The 14,597-nt window shown below is 38.1% G+C and overlaps 1 protein-coding gene across 1 annotated transcript in view; it reads right to left on the bottom strand.

The window, feature by feature from the left end:
• The window catches only part of LOC126474687 (DDB1- and CUL4-associated factor 1), a 245,895-nt gene that overhangs the window by 37,083 nt on the left and 194,215 nt on the right, over window positions 1-14,597 (bottom strand). The window contains exons 18-21 of the mRNA XM_050102169.1: window positions 8,104-8,249; window positions 4,761-4,973; window positions 4,282-4,436; window positions 3,952-4,200 (exon numbers count right to left, since the gene is read on the bottom strand). Of these exons, the coding sequence (XP_049958126.1) occupies window positions 3,952-4,200; window positions 4,282-4,436; window positions 4,761-4,973; window positions 8,104-8,249 (763 nt within the window). The remainder of the gene's footprint in view (window positions 1-3,951; window positions 4,201-4,281; window positions 4,437-4,760; window positions 4,974-8,103; window positions 8,250-14,597) is intronic.

Raw genomic sequence — 14,597 nt, 5'->3', positions numbered from 1 at the left:
TTCTGAAAATGATTATTTCCATTTTCTTTACCATACCTGATGAGGCTCATATAATGATTAAATCAGATCACCATAAATGCCCCATGGACAATTAAATAATACAACAGTGTATGGCAGCAGTTTGGAACTGTGCAAAACTTCTGTATTCAGAAAGCACCAAATGAAATAATTACTAATGTATATGTGCTGCTGATCTGAACAACGGTTGGCTTGAAAGTGATAATTTATGCTCTCTTGCAGATATTCATTAGCGAATTGTTGCTAATAATAAATGGGCGACTGTACTTTTTTTTGTGTTTTTGCAATTCACACATTTGAAACTGATCTCAAGTGGGCTCCCTCATTTGCACAGTTTACACTGAAGGGGCACAAGATCCTGTTTGTACAAACAAAGTTGTTATTGTCATGAAGAAAGTACACCAGAATATAGATTAGTTATGAACATTTTGCCCTTGTCTCTGATCTACTACTGATTACAAAGAGCTCATCAATAGCAGTTTTGAATCAAGATTGTTCAGATGTAGAAAGTTGGAACTTCTAAATCTGTTATGTTTTTGGTTCCCATTATTTTTGCATTTTTATATTTAATGCAGCTGCACATGTAATATGTAGAGGAATATGTCAAATTGTTATTTATACAAATTTCATGTACATTTATAGTTGACTTGTTCATATTCACCTTCCTGATTACAATGATGCAACTGATTTTCCTAGAAGTCTGTGTAATTAACAGTTATGACTAACATATCTTAAATTATTATTGTTGTTGTTGTTGTTGTGGTGGTGGTGGTCTTGAATCCGAAGACTGGTTTGATGCAGCTCGCCATGCTCCTCGATCCTGTACAAGCCTCTTCATCTCAGAGTAACTACAGCAACCTACATTCTTCTGAATCTGCTTACTGTATCCATCTCTTGGTCTGCCTCTTCGAGTTTTACCCCCCGCCCCCCTCCCCCACGCTTCCCTCCAGTACTAAACTGGTGATCCCTTGGTGTCTCAGAATGTGTCCTACCAACCGATCCCTTCTTCTAGTCAAGTTGTGCCACAAATTCTTCTTCTTCCCAATTCTATTCAGTACCTCCTCATTAGTTATGTGCTCTACCTACCTAATCTTCAGCATTCTTCAGTAGCACCACATTTCAAAACTTCTATCTTCTTCTTGTCTAAACTGTTTATTGTCCATGTTTCACATCCATACATGGCTACACTCCACACAAATACTTTCAGAAAAGACTTCCTGATACTCAAATCTATATTTGATGTCAACAAATTTCTATCTTTCAGAAATGCTTTTCTTGCCACTGCTAATCTACATCGGCCATCATCAGTTATTTTGCTGCCCACATAATAAAACTCATTTCCTAATCTAATTCCCTCAGCATCACCTGATTTAATTCAACTACAATCCACTATTTTAAATTATATTTAACTTATTAACTTATGAAATAACTGATATTAAAAGTTTAGACACTCACCATTTCAACTGCCTGTCTTCTTTTAATGCCTACAAGATTTTTTCTGTATCAGATAACACTTCACACTGACTAATTCAGTCACTAATTACAATTTTGAATAATTTATGATCAGAAAAAGTTTATATCAAGAAGGATGCCATACTCATAAATAGGAGAGTTCAGGCTACAGACACATAAGAAGGTTCCATATAATTTTATGGTTTACTAACCTTCAACATTTTTCATACACCAGATAATAGTAAAGTCTTAAGTATATGCCAAAGAGTAAAATAGAACCTAGCTGATTTTCAAAACATTAAATAGTTTCAGTAATCCCATGTGCTTACACCTATCTTTAAATAGTCACTCCTATCCGAGAATCAGCAGTCCACAATAGTATAACATTTGGATATCATCATCATGTCGATTTGAGTGAGTGTTTGCACATAGCTAGAATGACACTAACATCTCAGTGTCAGTACAAAGAAGTCAGTGACTGGCAAGCATGTGGGTAAAGTGATTATGTTGGTTAGAGTGCACTGTAAAGTTCATCAAATAATGTGACTCTGAATTAGTTCTGTTTCAGATATTTTTATGAAGGAACAGATGCATGCCTCTTTACCTGTTTAAACTGTAATCTGTAAAGCTGGAACTGGCCATCAACTACATTACAGGGTGAATAAAGTGGGGGAAGCCACTTTAAAATCTATCTACTGCCTGAGCTACACCCTTCAAAGCATCAGTTTCCCGATTATCATTTCATTACATCAAGATCTGAGACTTCAAGTTACACAAGACCTAGTGCAATTTCAACAAATGTAAAAGGGACATCATACATTTTGTTCACAGTCATTTCTGAACTATTTCCTGTGTCACGCATGCCTCTTACTCCATAGTTTGGAATGTCGGTTTTATTTTCTCTGACGTTACATCACTAATAATAAGTGTACAATAGCAAATTACAATACCACATTCTATCACAAACTAAATGAACTATGTTACTATATTCGTTTCCTCCAATAAAAATACATACAAAAATGATTAACACTGTTCTACATAGTCCAGTCACATTAATGCAATCACTGCCTATGTTCGATGTTAACATGCAATAACCATTCACAGGTGGCAGGTGGCAATACTAGCAGCGGAAGGAGAATGCGGAAAACAACAGCGCAGTTGTTGCAGCAATGTAGAAACAGTGTGATTTATCTTATTTCCAAAAAGGCACGATCATTGGCTTTCGAGCCGAGGGTCGAAGCACTTCCAAAATGGCCAAATTTATAAACTTTTAGCATGTCACTGTGGTTAAAGCATACTGTGCACAGCAAAATTGCACTGTGCAAAACCAGCACCATGCACTTGTGGTGCACTGTAGGCCATAAGTGACATGGGTGAACAATGACTGCAAAGATGTCTACAGGTTAATAGACATACAACATCTGTGCAAATGACCACTCAGATGGACCAAGGGGCTACCAACACTATCTCCACAAGTGATGTTCAGTGACCGTTGCTGTGTATGGGTCTCTGCATTAGTGGGCTCATCGCCGAAGAAGGCTGGGATTTCCACACCAATACCACAGCTGGATGTCCACTGAGTGGCAAGCGGTGGACTTCTCAGATGAATCACATTCCGTGCTTCATTGGACAGGTGGCCGTTGGCATGTATAGTGTGAAACGTCTGAAAGCAAACAAGGAGGGAGTGTTACAGCCTGGGGAATGGTTTTGTGGCGTTCCCTGGATGATCTCATCGTTCTGGAAGGCACAATGGATCAACACAAGTATGCATCTATCGTTGGGGACCCTACATTTCCCTACAAACAGTTTGTTTCTCCTCTGCACGATGGCATCTACCAGCAGGGCAATGCAATGTATCATACACCTCACAGTTTACGTGCATGGTTTGAAGAACACCAGGGTGAGTACTGTACTCCCCTTGTCACTAAACTCCCTGGATTTAAACCCAATGGAGAACTTGTGGCACAAGCTCAATTGGGCTGTTCGTGTCATGGATTCCCAACCGAGAACCCTAGTGTAGCTGGCAACGGCACTGCTGTTAGCACAGCTCAACATCCCTGACAGTACCTTCCAGAACCTCAGTGACACTCTTCCTGCATGTCTCACAGTGGTCTGCACTGCAAAAGATTGTTATGCTGGCTTTTGACAGGTCGTCACATTAATGTGACTGGACAGGGTATAATATGTCGTACATGTGGTAACACACTGTGTACAACAATCACTGTCCTTCAACTATGTTCAAAACCTGCAGTATCAAATATATCTAAGGACAATCTCTTAGTGTGTAGTAGTAACACAGAAATTTATTTTTTCAATACGAAAGAACTAGCAAAAGTGAAAATCTCACAATATATAGTCAAATTGATATAATTCATCTAGAAGAACTGCTTATCAAGTACACATATCACTTATTCAGTTCTCCCCATGCATTACATTATTTGCCATCTCAACCAGTAGTACAGAAACTTAAGGTATACTCACACAAACAAATTAAACTGAGGACAAGGAACCATTGGGTTTTTACAAAGAGCATGCTGGTTGGTCAGATACTCTGTGATGATGGAATCCAGAGTAATGCTTGGCTCTGGGAGTGTACCGGAATTGTTTTTCAGGAGCTGATTTGCTGCCACAACAGCACTCTGCTCATAAGATATTTGCTTCTGCAAAGATCGAGTGGTGTTAGGTGTACTTGTATTAACAATGTTTCCCAGTTCACTTTTGTCACTTTTCCTGAAATTATATAAAATTGAACAAAATTGGTCAATAATTAATGCAATGTTTACAAAGAAACACACGCAAAACATATCTTACCTTGTACTAGCTAAATTAAGTTTGATGGGCTGTGTAACCAATGAATTTTGGCACGGTGGAATAGAAGATTTACTCGAAGATGCTGCACTGGTAGGTGTACTTTGTGAACGGTGATGAGAGACAGAGACGCCTGGAGAAAAGCTGGAAAGCCTTGGCTAGAAAAAAAAAAATTAGAACAATTATGTATAAGAACCTGACGTATTTTAAATTTTAATTCAAGTAACAATAAGTGTGGTAAAAATTATACTCACTTAACCATAAACTGAAACAATCACTAATGTTCATAACCACAGAGGCAGTTACATATTCCACAACATTGCTTTCTCAGAATGTTGTGACAAAGCGCAGCTTTAAACACATACAAATTTGACAGAACACAACACTTATGGTGTATTCAGCATTTTCAGATATGGTGTAATAAAAACATACTCTTACAATGAAATTGATTTATCAACATACTCTTGGAACATATAACTTACCCTCAAGGGTCCCGGCGGTGTAGAACATACTCTGTATGGATTGGGAGGAAAGTTTGATGAAGGGCCAATTTTTAAGGGGGCTCCTGGGAGATTTGCTTCTCTATGTAGTATTGCAGCTGAGTCAGTCAGGCCTCTTGATAGTAAATGCTGATGTATGAGTTGATACAGCTGTTTGTCATTATACTGGATTCGAGTCTGTGCGACTACACTTGCCTGTGACAATTCGAAAATATACATTAACAGACTGAGTAACTATACAATGATCATACAAAGAATAGACACTTGAAAGGGAGGCAATGAGTCATTCAAGATCACAGATGCATGCCTGGGACCACTGCTGCAAACCGACACAGTGACATACACATTATATTCTTCCAGCTATATGATCAACCTTTGTCGCATTGAATCTTGCAACTATTATTTGGTGAATGTCATACACTCCCCAACATTAATGACGTTTATACACATATTTTCCTTAAATTTGTAAAATAAGCATATAAACATCAGAATACACCAACCACCACAAAAGCTTATTTCAATATTGACAGACTCTCTTTTATTTGTAGGGAAATGATAATAGAACTACGACACTTGAAAACCAGTTTGCTAACAAATTTCATAAAATTATAGCTGCTTGGTGGATTTCCTTCAGCAAAGTGCATGGAAAGCCATCAAAATCTATTTACTTACCCATTTTCTGTCCATTAAACCTAGTTGACAATTTCCAGCAAAGAATACTGTGTGTTTTATACAATTCTGTACGTAGAGTACTGGGCGTTTTATAGCGTAATTCCTTTTATTTCCTTTATAGAACCAAGTAGTTCCTGTTTGTCTTTTAAAATAGAATGACAATCAGGTGATACTTTAGGATCTATTTTCCAAGTAGTTCCTGTTTGTCTTTTAAAATAGAATGACAATCAGGTGATACTTTAGGATCTATTTTCAAATAGACTTATACTCTCAACAGTAAAAGAAAACAAAACTAAAATTCGACATCAGACTCACTTTTTAAGAACAAAGAAAAGTAAAATACCATTAGCAATCTCCAAAATTGGTGTTCTAGAGCCAAAATAATGGAGTACTCACATGGAAACGTGCAGCAATAAAAGCAAAGAAAGCTACACAAGGTATTTGTAAAAAAAATAATGCACAGGTTGTTCTTAATTCTGCTGTTGGACTTTTTCAACTTGATTGCAAAACTAATGACATTAGACAAACACAGCAGAAAAACTTATGACCGAGATTTTTTGCTTATAGTGATGGAGAGGTTTATGGCTAAATCATTAGCAAGACACTAAAACACTGAAAACAAAATGATAGGTTATTTACAGTCTTATCAACAATTCTGTAAGTTATAAGCTCTTGCTGCTCCATGGAATTCCATTGCTACTGTTGTCCCTCACTATTCTGTGCCACACTTTAATATATGACAAATCCTCATCAAGCCATATCATCGATTTTGATAGCAATGAGGCCTATTTTTTCAAACTGTACACACTAAGGTCATTGTTAACTTGAAGCATGACACTGCGAGAAAGTGTGCAAAGTACTGAAGTGTATTGGAATTAGTAAAAAAAGAACCGAAGCCTGAATATTCAATGCTGATTTACAAAACATGCAAGTACAAATATGGGTCCGTGCTTGCTTATATAATGGGCGTGTCTCGAACATAAGAGTCATCAAGCGCATTTTCTTTGGTGTTCTGACAAAGATTTGGAAGCTCCTTTTGCAATATTTGCAAGTTTGTTTCTGCAATGAGCCGATGGAGTCATACCAAATAAATACTGCCCATCACGTCTTTGATGCAATATAGAATGTCAACAGAAAGTGTCTCTCTGTTTCCTGTACCAAGGAAGATCATTTTTTTAAATGGAGGTTAACATACCAGTTCCATAGAGCAGTCCCACGTTAGTCTAGAGTAATATTTATTTCACTGACCTGTGACAGTAAAATACGAAGAATAGACAGTTCTTCAACAGCAACTCAATAGCACTGCTGCACAGTGGTAGCAGTCAACGCGAGTCAGGACGGCACACGAGTCAATGCTGGAATACTGGTTATTCTTCATGTTTTTATTCCTTGTTGAGATATATCAATGAAACAAATATTGTACTAAGCTAATTTGGGACTGCTCTATGAAATGTCTATGTGAAATTACATTTTAAATATAATTTTATTTGTTGTTTGGAAGTGAAAACAAACTGATGGCTTCCCCTGGCATTGGGAATTACAGCTGTGTTTTTAGGCTTTAATCCAGCTACACGTCACAAAAACCAAATTGTAAATATCTGCAAAAACACCAGGAGGAAATATACCCTATGATTCGTATTATCCACCCCATACAAATCGTACTCTTAACAATATGGTCATCGTCAAGTTAAAGCATGATACTGCAAAGCACTAAACTGCACATGGTGCGCCTGGAAAAGGACCCCCCCCCCCCCCCCCCCTTCCACATACACACACAGGCAAATTAAAGAATCTATCTCACACAACAATCACATAATGGGAAACAGACTGTGGAGCTTGTGAATCCATGGACAAATATGAAGATCCCAAAGGTCAGCAAGCATACCAAAGGCAGGCACAACTGAGCAATAAACATAACAACAACTAGATACGCTTCTTCACCTTCCTTATGTGACTCCACAGCCACTTGTTTCCAAAACAGAATATGAGAGATTTTTTATAAAATTACTCAGTACTTTTCATTTTGTCAGCTACCAGTTCAAATTCCCCCCACCATCTACCTCCCTGAGTGCCATACAGTTCTACGAGTCTTTCAAAATTCTTTCACTTTTTCAATAAATTCAATTTCTCTGGGGATTCCTGATTTTCAAGACAACATTTGGCTGGTGGCAAGAACAAAGTCATGCTGGACAAATGACTGAACTACAAATTATTAAACACTTCCACTGGATACTTTTTGGAAGTGAAACGAAGGCCAGATCACTCTTAGTGCATAGTAGCTGAACAAAGGCTCTAGTTAGTTGCTTTTCTTTCATATATCCAACTCCACTTCCTCCTCCTGTGCTCTTTCATTCTTCCATATATTTCTGTACTGGCCATATACAAATCTGAACACAAGTCCCAGATCTGTTGGACTCGGCCTATTGATAAAAATGCCTAAGATGCTGGAGTTGGCGCACATGTGCGTGAGGTGTGCTTTCTTATGTATATGAATGGTATGTGTTTCTCTTTTGCTGATGAAGACTATCACTGAAAGCTTTGTGTAAGTGTTATTTAATTGTTCTTTTTCTACATTGTTGGTACTTCTACCAGGAGTTTCCATTGTTTGATGTTGAGAAATGAAACAGAATATTTTAGTGCTGTGTATACATACCCTATGCATATTAGCGAGGGAAATCTCAAGCTCTGTACCAGAGGGCTTTGCTTTGCCTGAAACTCTTTCCATTAACTCAAGAGCATATTTCTGGAAAATAAAATGTTCTTGACGTTTATCTTGAAGAATTGGATCTCGCATCAATACTGGAAAGAGACAATATTTTCTTTAATTTTTGTTACAAACCACTTATCTACAGTACAACAAAAACAATTAATTCAAAACGAGACTCATTTTCAGTTGAGACCATATATTTCCAGTTGGCACTGAAGAAAAATTTGCAACTAATCCCTTTCCCTTTCCAAAACAAAACAGTTTCTGTGAAAATTATTCATAAATAGCAGCTCTCAGTACAATGCTCCTGTGATGTTACAATAAAGTTAATCTTCATTGATCATATAACGTAATCTAGAACTAATTGCTACAGTTATCAGTGTGTGTAGATTAGCACTAGTCATGATTTATCGCCAGTATATGTGACACAAGTAACCTGCAGTGGCTGCTTCTGCCTGTTTATGTACAACTTGATTCAGTCCTGTTCTTGCTCGATGGGATTTGTGGAACACAATGTGTGAATGAATGAATGAATAAATGAATGAATTACAGAAAATTGTGAATGAAAACACATAAAACATTGGTGTAATACCAGGGTTGACAGAAAAGTAATGCCTCCACCTTCGTAACTCTTCAACAGTTGGCAGCATTGGTATGCGGCAGGTACTGGCTTGTTCTGTAGCTCAAGGTGGTGGGAAGCCTTAGCATTTAACGGTTGTGTTGTTACAGTGTAAAGCAGGGAACCCTGTGTAGACGGTTGGTCAATACGATTTAACCGATGTTCAGTCATTGAATTCTTGACAGCAGAAGGTGTCACCCCAAAGGAGATTCATTAGTGAATGAAAGCAGTTTATGGTGATTGTGTTGATGTGACTTCTGTGCTTCTTCATTCTCATAATGCGAGAGGAGTTCCTGGCACATTTCAAGTCCGTGTACTTTCATTTCAGGAGTCAGCATCCGGGGTATCCATTGTGCACAGATCTTCCGGTAGCCAAGTAACGCAATAATGTGACCCACACATTCTTGTGAAATGCCGATTGTCCTTGCAATTTCTCTCTGAGTGATACAATGACTGTCCAATCTGTCAACATTTTGCTTGTGTAACTCGGTGGTTGCTGTCACAGGATGTCCAACGATTCGTTTGTCACGCAGGTCAGATGTTCCCGCCTCAACATCTTTAAACTTACTTGGCCAACAACGCACAGTACTCACATCAACACAATCACCATAAACTGATTTCATTCTCTGATGAATCTCCTTTGGGGTGAAACCTTCTCCTGTCAAAAAATCAATGACTGCATGTTGCTTAAATCGCATTGACCGACCGTCTGTGCAGGGTTTCATACTTTTCACTCTAACAACACAACCGTTCAATGCTAAGGCTTCCCGCCAACTGGAGCTGTAGAGAAGAGGCTACAGAACAAGCCAGTACCTGCCGCATACGAATGCTGCCAACTGTTGAAGAGTTACAAAGGTGGAGACATTACTTTTCAGTCAACCCTCATAGTTTACAGTATTTATTTTTTAATCTTACAAACTGGTTATGGCTGTTATGCCGTTTATCAGGTATAAATATAAACCTGATGATGGTGTTGGCATTAACAATCGAAAGTGGTTGGAATCACAAAAATTGTAGAATATTACACCAATGTCATGCATGTTTTCATCTATGACGTACTCAAATAAAACTGACAGAACAGAAAATCAATGTAATTAGAGAAAAGTGTGAAATGCACATTGGTATATTTTAAAATCTTGTAGTCAGTAATTATACTTTGAAGTAAATCACAATGACATATTCCTATCAACCTCTATTAAAATCTCATATTTGCCCATATCAGCCTATGTGCACTCATATAAATTACTTTGGGTTCTAAGATGAATGAGCATTATTAACAATTAAATGATATTAAATCTTGGTAGAACATGTTAACAACTGTAAAAGGGAAACACTATAAAATTTTCTGCAAAATTATATTTTTTTGGCCACAAACCAACTTTCACCTTTTCAGGCCATTGTCAGGTGACAACTGATGAATAATTTTTAGTTACACAAATTGCTACTAAATTATCTCCACATAAAAAATGTCTTTTCCTTTTTTAGTGAAGTGAAACTAGATCTGTAGGATGTAAACACTATCCATGCCATAATTTTTGTATCTTATGTGTTTTCTACATAAATAATACGTATTACATCGCATGTCATTCTATCTGTGTATGTGACATTCAGCTGATACCTGACAATGGCCTAAGAAGCCATGAGCTGGTGTGAAAGTAAATATAATTTTACGGAACATTAACAAGCATTTGGTGTTTAATATTGTTGTTACACACTGACAGAAAATCCATTTAATGTTAACAATTAAATGTGCAGTAGTTATACAAACAGTAAAACTGAACTTATTATCCAGGAAGTATTTGATAATATGCCTCATAGATGGGGCACAGCATGTCAGTGTTTTGGTTGTGTACTCTCCTAACATTTGATTCTTATGTAGTACAATGTACATTCTAATAAATATCAGATATAAAATTTTACATTTCAGTGCAAACATTATATTTTTAAATGGACAACACATGTGAATGGGTAGTGTATATGAACAATGCCAAGACCTTTAAATGAGGCTGTAACCTAAAACTGGATTACTGACAATATGTAAATGGTTTCAAATGAAATGAGTGTGCCACTGTAAAATTTCCATAACTTGAAAACTGCAGGAACAAGACAGTGGTGGTGCTGTCTAATGAGTATAAGGGGTAGGAAAAGACTGGACCAAAAGGGATGAGAATAATAATGTGGAACAAGGAGAGGACAGAGATATGCTGGGAGGCGAACGAGGAGGACTCAGTGACTCTGAGCAGCACAGACATAATGTGTATTAATACTTATGATAATTATAAAAATGATGGGATTAAGCCTGAGGAGAGGAAAAGAGAGAAAGAGAGAGAGAGAGAGGGGGGGGTGCTGGGGGGTGGACAGTCCCCATCTATACATTGCAGAGAAGCTACTTACCAGTAAAATGTGACCCCTCCCCATCCTTTTCAGAACCATCCAAACCTTGAAAAACTTTACCATTACCATTTGCACATTGCCAAACCTTAAAATGAGGGATACTCTACCCAAATATCGCCTTCATAGATCACATTCCATCACAACCAACCTATGTAGTTCTAGTCAGTTTTTGCTCCCAGTTATGTGACACATGAAAGACTTGTCTTACACACTTAGTCACCGCCTTTTGTAGCCACGTTGCAGGCCTTCCGTACTTAAGTACAGTGTTGTGTGAAAATAGCACAATCATCTATCAAATGTGCTGCAACAATTGGTTTTCTTCTAAGCACTCAACAATTACAATTTCAAAAATATTCAAATGTAGAAATATGTGGATGACACTGACAGATGGCACCTCTGTGGACCTGTGATAACATAATGAATTGGCTGTCTTACTTGCATTAATGAATGCCTGTTATCTGTGAAAACCGCCTTCCCCAGCATTGATGAACAATCATGTTGACCAATGGATGTCCCATCTCCACTCCAACAGATGTGTCAGTGACAGCAAGGCATATGACTAAGGAGATTCCTTCACAGACTGCACAAGCATATCCTCTCCCCACCCTTGCAGTGCTCCTGTGCTGACAGAACTTTTAATGATATGCATTTTAAGTCAAAGCTGATCAAAATCAACACCCCGAGTCTTATCACCCCTAGTTCACACTTCTGTCCCATTGTGACCCTATCCCACACCCAACCAACCACCAACCTCTTCTTTCGAAAATTTTTTCCACGAATATAAAGCTCTTGATCAAAGACACAGCAGCCATCTACAATCTTAAAATAGACCTTAGTTTGAATATCCTCCTTGCATGCAAAGGCTCCATTATCACTAAGAAGAATGGCAATGAATACCTGACAGAAGGTATTTGCCAGCTGTCTGACTCTTCCACATACAGACTCTGCCATTTTGATCCCTTTCCAAAGATCCAGCATAACTTCCAGTTCCTTGGCCCATTCCAGAATCTCTCCCTCAATCCATCTCCCCCCTCACCCCAACTGCCTTTCCCATACCCCCCTTCCACACGTTCCTCAAATTCCATAAACCTAACCACCCAGGATGGTCCACTAATTGGTTATAGTGTTCCCACAGAAAAAGAAGTTGATGTTCTTTTGGACCATCACCATCAATCCATTTCCTGCAACCTAAATTCCCACATCAAGGTCCTGAACTACTTTCTTCATCACCTCTCAACAATCCCCACCCTGTTACCATCTGGATTCCCGCTTGTCATTGCTGGCACTACCTCTCTTTACACCAATAGCTTCCTGTCACATGATCTCCTTGTCAATGAACACTATCACTTCATATGTCCTGATGTCTACAACCCACCTCCCCATTCCTTACACAACAGTATACTGATCCAAGTCCTCCTTTTTGGGAGGACAATATACAATCAAATATGTACCACAGTTAAGAAGCTCCATATGCCAATCATTTTGTAGGCTACATAGAGGAAAGCCTTCCTAACAACCCACGTCCCAATCTCTTGTTCGGTTTCAGTTGATTGATGGTATCTTCTTGATACAGACCCAGGGTGAAGATTTTATCATCATTTCTCCACAGCCTTAATACCTTTCTACCACCCATATTTTGCATAAGTCTCCTGAATTAGCACACCAGCTTTACAATGACTGCTCAAAAACGTCTGCACACATCAACATTACCTTGTTTTGATAGCTAACATCCCTTTCACATTAAAGTCTCTTCCATAAGTCTGGTCACCACAGACTGTGCAACTGTAATGACAATCAATCCCTTGTCCACTATGCTGAAGGTTTAAAGTAAGGTCTTCAGGCAGGAACTACCCTCCAAAACTAGCCTTCATACTGATTTCTTGTGCCATATCCACAAGTTCCCAAAATTCACTGACATCCTCACGGACCGTCTACAAAAAACGAAACCCCTTATTACCCAATATCACTCTGGACTGGAAAACTTAACCTCATTCTTTGTCACCAATTTATCTACCAATCGTTATGCCCAGCAATGAGGAACATCTTTCCCATCTGCCACAAGGTTGGTTTTGCCACCCACAAAAACTGTGAAATATCCTTGTCCATCCTTATACCACACCAATTTCTTGCCATGTAGTTCAGACCCCTGTGGAAGACCCACATGCAATTACCTGTCATTTGTGCCCATCCAGCATGTCTTATTGCAATCCAGTAACAAGCATATTCTACTCTCTCAGAGGCAGGCTACATGTGAAAGCAGTCACATAATTTACCAACTCTGTAGTAACTTTAGCACAGCCTTTTATGTGGGCAGCGCCACACGTCGTCTCCATCTGAATGAACGGACACGGTTTAACCTTGCCACAAGCAAAGTTTACCACCCTATGCCAGAACTTGCTCGATTTTAATGGTGGCTTCACAACCTGTGCCATCTGGATGCCCCTTAACAAGTTCTGCTCAGCAAAATGAGTCACTATTTATCACAGCCCATTTTCTTAGAACTCTTTGGAAGGAGTCCAAAGAGTGAAATAGGTCTTTAATTTGAGGTGGTTTGTTTATCTCCAGTTTTTTAAGACAAGAGTTACTACAAGACATTTACGTCTATAAGGAAATGTGCTCAATTGTAATTGACTGATTACAAAGATAACTTATAATATTCTGTTTGAATCACCATAATAGCCGTCAGAATTACTACTTTTTAGTTATCTGATTAATTGCGTAATCTCCTTAGGAGATTTTGAAACTAACATCTGTTGCTGGTGCCCACAGTGTCTACACAAGCTAATGTGATGTTCCATTTGTCAGTATTTGGTTGTTTACTGCAACTGTGAGGAATTAATAAGTGAATCTGGTGCTCAATGAGCTGACACTCAATTTTAACGTGATATTATCTGAGCCCTCAATTTCATTTGGATTGCTGTTGCACTTTGCTTCTGGTTAGTAATGTAAAAAATATTTTTACCTTAATCTTTTGAGTGTTTCATGTTCTGATCAAAGTGCAAGTGTATTGCCCATTTTAACAACAGACTGGAGGACTTAAAATACTATCAACTCTTGACCCCACCCTGTCCTCTGAATGAGGTACAGCTCTCTTCTTAGCACAGGATATATCAGTACCAGGAGTTCATCCATCCCTTCTCTATGTTTCTGTTCGATTTTAGCCTTGCTTGTCTAAGGTGAAAATAAGAGGAAGTGTAATTGGCACATATGAAAAAAAATTAATAATAATAATAACAATAACAATAATAATAATAATATTTTTGATGGCTACTTTGAAGGTTTGTTTGTTATTTGTAAATGACTTCTGTATTAATTATGTTCAGAATAAAATAATTATTTATGTTCAAACAACTTTAGAATGTACTGTGGTATTCACACCTGATTACTGTTGTAGCTTTGTGTTAACTTTAATACATCTTAAAAAACT

The sequence above is a fragment of the Schistocerca serialis genome, chromosome 1 (assembly GCF_023864345.2).
Source record: "Schistocerca serialis cubense isolate TAMUIC-IGC-003099 chromosome 1, iqSchSeri2.2, whole genome shotgun sequence".
Lineage (NCBI taxonomy): Eukaryota > Metazoa > Arthropoda > Insecta > Orthoptera > Acrididae > Schistocerca > Schistocerca serialis.
The sequence above is the reverse complement of the archived record's forward strand: the minus strand, read 5'-3'. Positions and strand labels throughout refer to the sequence as shown.